At 34.4% G+C, this 6,000-nt stretch overlaps 1 protein-coding gene across 2 annotated transcripts in view; it reads right to left on the bottom strand.

Annotated features, from left to right (window-relative positions):
- Window positions 1-832: 832 nt before the first annotated feature.
- The window catches only part of LOC138333710 (protein madd-4-like), a 78,938-nt gene continuing 73,770 nt past the window's right edge, over window positions 833-6,000 (bottom strand). For both annotated transcript variants that reach the window (XM_069282260.1, XM_069282261.1), the window contains exons 8-10: window positions 5,072-5,254; window positions 4,021-4,168; window positions 833-1,814 (exon numbers count right to left, since the gene is read on the bottom strand). In XM_069282260.1, the coding sequence (XP_069138361.1) occupies window positions 1,705-1,814; window positions 4,021-4,168; window positions 5,072-5,254 (441 nt within the window). In that variant the 3' untranslated portion in view covers window positions 833-1,704. The remainder of the gene's footprint in view (window positions 1,815-4,020; window positions 4,169-5,071; window positions 5,255-6,000) is intronic.

The following is a 6,000-nucleotide window of genomic DNA, read 5'->3' as shown; positions in this document are numbered from 1 at the left end:
CAGCATGGCCTTGAGGTTGGGTGTCACTCTCTGTAAATTTTCAAAGAAAGTCCTTGTGGGCATGTGATTGGTCAGTTTTTTTCTCCTGAAATGCATTCACTTTCACTATAACATAGTGCATGGGTGGGTATTACGACAGTGATAGTAACCGATAGAATATTGAGGATGTAACGGCAGTGATAATAACCCCTTGAGTATCAAGAAGGCATTATGTTAGATTTTGATTGTACATTTATCATAAAACAGTTAGTGATGTTCCACCGCCGACAGAGCATAAATGACATTCATCATTTGAACAAAAATTGGTGTTTAAGCGTGTATATATATATGCCTAATTAACTCAAAAAAATAACACGAAATTTTATTTCGCCTTTGGTGCATGCGCAATCATTACTTTATTCCATATACGATATAGTGCCACGGAATTTTTTCGGGATGCAATTAATTATTTTTCATTTTTTTTTACCTTTAAGTAAAATTAAAAGCTCAAACTTTTCAATGGTGGTAATGGTGTAAAGTAAGTAACTTTTGTGACTGAAGAAAAATACTAAATTGTCTGCTCCTGTTTTTGATAGTGAAAATTACCATTTGTCAGCGGTGGAGCATCTTTAAAGCACACCTGTAAATCAATAAGCCTCGATGTACCATCATAAAATCTTCGTAAAGAAGAAAAGTACCGACGTTTACTAAAATGATACACATTTTGACTAGCATCGAATACATACATAGTTTGAACAATATCAACACACGGATACATTGATAAAAAAAACATCTCACACACCCTGATTAATCGTTCTCACTAAAAAGTTTTAACACCGAAGCTCAGCTATCTGCGGCGCACGCGTAGCCACTAAAATGTAAGGCAGTTGATTCTACAGCACGTTAACATTTTTTAAATATACTTCAAGGAACATAAAGTTCAAATAATTCGAGTTTCTGCATACTTTAACTATGCATATTTAACAGTAATAATATTTTAGCATTTTTCAGACCGTTGGCGCTAATTATAAATTGCGCTAATACACAATGTAGCATTTTTGGTATGCTATTAGTGTACAGATATTATTAGAAATGTGCTATCCATCGCTACGCTAACCCGTTCAAAATAATCTATTTTGCTAAACTTTGGTTAAGCCAAAAATAGGTATGTTTTCTATAGTTGCCTTCAGCGAGCAGGCTCATCCAATTAGTGTACTGTGATGCATTGTGTTTATTTCATATGAGAACTGAAGGCAGGTAATGTATTAAGGAAAATGTCAAATGCAGGATAGACGTATATTTACATTATAGTAAAAAGTTTAGTCGAGTCCACCTAAAAACTTCAATTAAACATGCTTTTCGAGTTAAATAAGATCGAATTAAAATGAAGCACTACTGTCTCGCATATTCTCATTCACACCAATAGCATTTCAGTCATCACTTTCTTTCAAGAGCAGATAACTCTACACAGCAAAAATACTGAACACAGATTACTTATTATTACATGTATATACAGTTCCCATAAAAATGCATTTCATTCATTTCATTTATACACTTCCAATGCTTCCATATCAACACACATACAATGTATACAAACATCAAGTCTCTCACAAATTAGATTTCATTATCACGGTTTAAAAATTAAGAAAAAAAATAAAAATGGAATTCTAGTTTTAACATTACATCAATCAAAATAAATAGATATAAAACTATATAGTGTTAAGATTAGCTTATACTGCTACACGTTTGACAACATTTCTTCCGGAAGGATTGATATTCACACATCTGTAGTAAGCCCACCACACTGCAATAGCGGGAGTTGTCACGGCAACTAGCTGTAGGACAGAATCAATAAATTATTTGTAATTGACATTACAATGTTCAATGTACTGATATACCGTAAAGCTTGTTATTCTTGCAAGTAAGATTTTTTTTTTACTTTAAATGAAAAAAGTAACTGAAAATAATCCGATTTGAAATATGTATTTTTTTTTCGCGGATAAAATCTCCCGACCATATCGATATCACGTAAAAAGTTATCCCGTGAAAATGACCGGCTATCAAAATAAAAACAAAATAATGATGTCAGGCAGATTTAAAGTCAACTTAAAGGCCCCACCACCTTTTCGAAACGGCTTTTTATTTTCAAAATGGGAATGTAAAACAAAAATGTTAATTTTGTAGAGACGCAGAAGTTATTAACTATACGTTTACTAGCAAACTTATCATCACCTTCAGAACTGTTTAATTAGAATAAATAAAATGTTAATTTTCATAACGCGGGTCGTTTTATGTTTCCCGCCGTCGTCCTAAATGCCGCGCGGTAGTTGACTATCACTGCGCAAGACGGCAAAACAGCGAAATGAATCTCCACTGTTATCGTACATTAGACAGGAAATTTTGCATATGTTTGGTGTTGTAACCTCATCTTAAGCCATCGATATATATTTTCTTTTGTTATTAATGTTTTTAAGAAACCTTTAAATTTTGCTCCGGAAAGGTAGTGGACCTTTAAAGGCCCACACCTTTTCGAAACGGCTTTTTATTTTCAAAATGGGAATGTAAAAACAAAAATGTTAATTTTGTAGTGACGCAAAAGTTATGAGCTTACAGTTAGTAATATACTTATCATCACGTTTCTGAACAATTTATTTAAAATAAATTAAATGTTAATTTTCATAAACGCGAGTCGTCTTATGTTTCCGCCGTCGTCAAAATTACCGCGCGATAGTTGACTATAACTGCACCAGACGGCAAAACAGCGAACTGCACTGTTAACATCGATTAGGTATTGTAACCTCATCTTAGATCATCATTATATTTCTTATTATGTTATAATTGATTTTAAGAAACTTTTAATTTTTGTTTCGAAAGGGGTAGTGGGCCTTTAAACAAATAATGTAAACATAAATCGCGGACCTGTTCACGAAAATAATTATGTCCGCCAGAGTTATCTCCCTTTTACTATCAGCGTATATTTCACATTTGTCTTCGTCGGACAAAACGAGTTACGGACCTTGGTAGATAGATTGTCCGTATTTTCACAATTATTTTTTACTTTCTACACAATACAAACATTCGTATTAACAATTATGAAATTAATAAATATATTAGATATCCAAATATATCATGTGATCATTGAACCTTGAAATTTTGTACATAAGACATTATGTGTATTATATGTAATCTACGATGGCCGAAAACTGACTGACAAAATTGCGTTACTAGTAACACGTTTTCGTCAGCAAAATAAGTACTGACAATTTTTGTGTCCAAAACCTAATGTTATAAGCATGCTATAGTAGTACATTTTCGTCAATGTACATATTTTGTCGACGAAAACTTATTGTTATGATAGTAGAAGATTTGTCTGTACATGAAATGTGTACATGTCAAAAACGTTGTTAGTAAAAACAACTACTTAACCCGTATATACCAATTAACATTCCTTTGTTCTGTGACTGATCGTTACTCGGTCATATGCTGACATTACATGATTTAAGGCTTTGAAACGACGAAATAAGTTTTAAACGTTACCTTTCATCATATTGTTTGTTGTTGCTTTCAAATGCACATTGGGGTTTAATATATATTTAAACTTAATTCTTGAATGTAATCCGGATGTCTATCGTTTTACATATAATCTAATGCATATTCAAAGTTAATTACATTCCTGCAGTAATAATCACCTGCCTATGTTATTTAGGCTGTTTTTTGCTTATATAAAATCAGGGGGAGACAAAAAAATTCGGGGTGGGGTGGGTGGGGGGGGTGGCGGGGTTGGACTTCAATTAACTCTTCTGACCTTTATAGTTCTAATTATAGAACTAAATAAGTCTAAATGGATCTTAAACGGAGAACGTCTTATATTATATATTACGTGAGTCACTACAGTTTAAAGTAAAACATCGCGTTTTGCATTCAAAAAGTTGGATGAAACAAAGGAATTCCGTAAGCATCAATGCTTCGGCTTTATACAGAGCAGTTTGTATCTAAAACATAAACCATCAATGAAGATAACTTTCAGTATCAAACGCTTACCTTTACGGCATTTCTTAGGTTTACATTTCTTCCACACTATTGGTTTTGGTATAGTATGACAATTGGCTTGGGCAGGTTTGCCGCTATCCCGCCACACGCAAGAAAGCATGCGAACTTTCTGCCTGTCCTCGCCACATCGGGGATTACACTGAAATGCGAAAAAGAGGATGGAAGACTAATATTTCCAAAACATTCATATTTACATTTTTTTTGTTTGTTAAACGCGTTTTCGAAATATTATGATGTTTACATATCGAATAATTATGTCTGTGTTATATGTAATACGTGCCCGACGATGCGTCCTTTCTGACGTACCCACCTTTTAACGCCAGTCATTACCTCTCTTGTAAAACTTATGACGTTCAAGGAGTTTGTGACTATTCATCATGTTGTAGACGTGGTGTTTTTTATCATACAATTTTAACCTACCTAGATGCGTATAGTGAATTAAGAAATTATAAGTTGTACATAAACGGAATGTTGCAGCCATTCAACTCGTTTTGATGCTCCCTTACTCACACTTTCGACCGGGTACATACACGGAAACAGATAAGTGATGTCATCTTTGCCATTAAACAAACTGTATAGCCATTATTTACGCGGGTTACAATTTTCGCATTTTTTCCAAAAAGTTAAACTATCAATTTTCAGAGGTATTAAATTATCGCGATCTGGCCTTCATGACCTATATGACTCAGTTCTTTATGAATATTTCGCGGATCAAATTTTCGAGATCATAGTAATATACTGCAAAATTAACCAGCCGTTTATTCGGAAAATCCGGTTCGACCGCTCGTTAAAGTCATTATTTCAAGTATTAATCCTGACAGACCTGCATCTCATCTCAAAACAATGCAAAATCATCAGGGCCCGGAACCATAAAACTATTCTCAGACAGAATTTTTACTTAAGTATATGATTTTCCATAGGCTTGAGTAAAACATTTGTCTGAGAAAGTTTTATGGTGCCGGGCCCTGGTATGACTTTACGAACATCAAGGTCCAACCAGTCAAACCGTATAATCGAAAACGGCCCTGTACACAGTACTAACCTTAGACCAGCCAGATGTACTCCATATAGGCACGCACGCGGAGTTGTCACATTCTTGCTTGGTCACTGGCTTCTGTAAGTGGGAACACCGGCCGAGTGGTATACTGGTGTCGTTGTCACTCTGACAGTGGAGATCCCTCGCCTGGGTTGCTCGGCCCGTCCTTTTACAATGCTTCGCTGAACACTGGAAAAGGGGCAATGACATTATACTGATGCTTCCTGTAACTCATTCATCATTCATATCGGACTCGTCTAGTCTTTGATTAAAAAGAGCCTAAATGTGATTTTACCGTTAAGGACAAGCGAACAAAAGCGTTTAAATATTTGCGTATTGCGTTTTTACTGTTCTTTCTATAAGTTATTGATTGCTACGTCATTAGTTTGTGAGCAACCATCATCAAGCGCTTGATTGAACGAGGCGTTTTCTCTGAAATATATGACGTAACGCTAACAAATTTATTACATCACATCTAATAGCTACTCGCAATTGTAGACACATTTGTAATATATGTTACTACAGAATGAAGGAATTCGCAACTGTTTTCGGAGATGCTATCTAATTACTGATTACTTAAAGATGCTCCACCGCTGACAAATGGTATTTGTTTCACTATCAAAAACAGGAGCCGACGATTTGGTATTTTTCTTCAGTTACAAAAGTTACTTATTTTACACCATTACCACCATTGAAAAGTTTGGGCTTCTAATTTTACTTCAAGCTAAAAATATAAAAAATAATTAATTGCATCCCGAAAAAAAATCGTGGCACTATATCTTATAAAGAATGATTGCGCGTGCACTAAATGCGAAATAAATTATTTTATGTTATTTTTTGTGTAATTAGGCATATATATACACGATTAAACATCAATTATTGTTCAAATGATGAATATCATTTATGCTCTGTCGGCGGTGGAGCATCTTTAACAC

Source organism: Argopecten irradians, chromosome 10 (assembly GCF_041381155.1).
Source record: "Argopecten irradians isolate NY chromosome 10, Ai_NY, whole genome shotgun sequence".
In the NCBI taxonomy this organism is placed as follows: domain Eukaryota; kingdom Metazoa; phylum Mollusca; class Bivalvia; order Pectinida; family Pectinidae; genus Argopecten; species Argopecten irradians.
The sequence above is the reverse complement of the archived record's forward strand: the minus strand, read 5'-3'. Positions and strand labels throughout refer to the sequence as shown.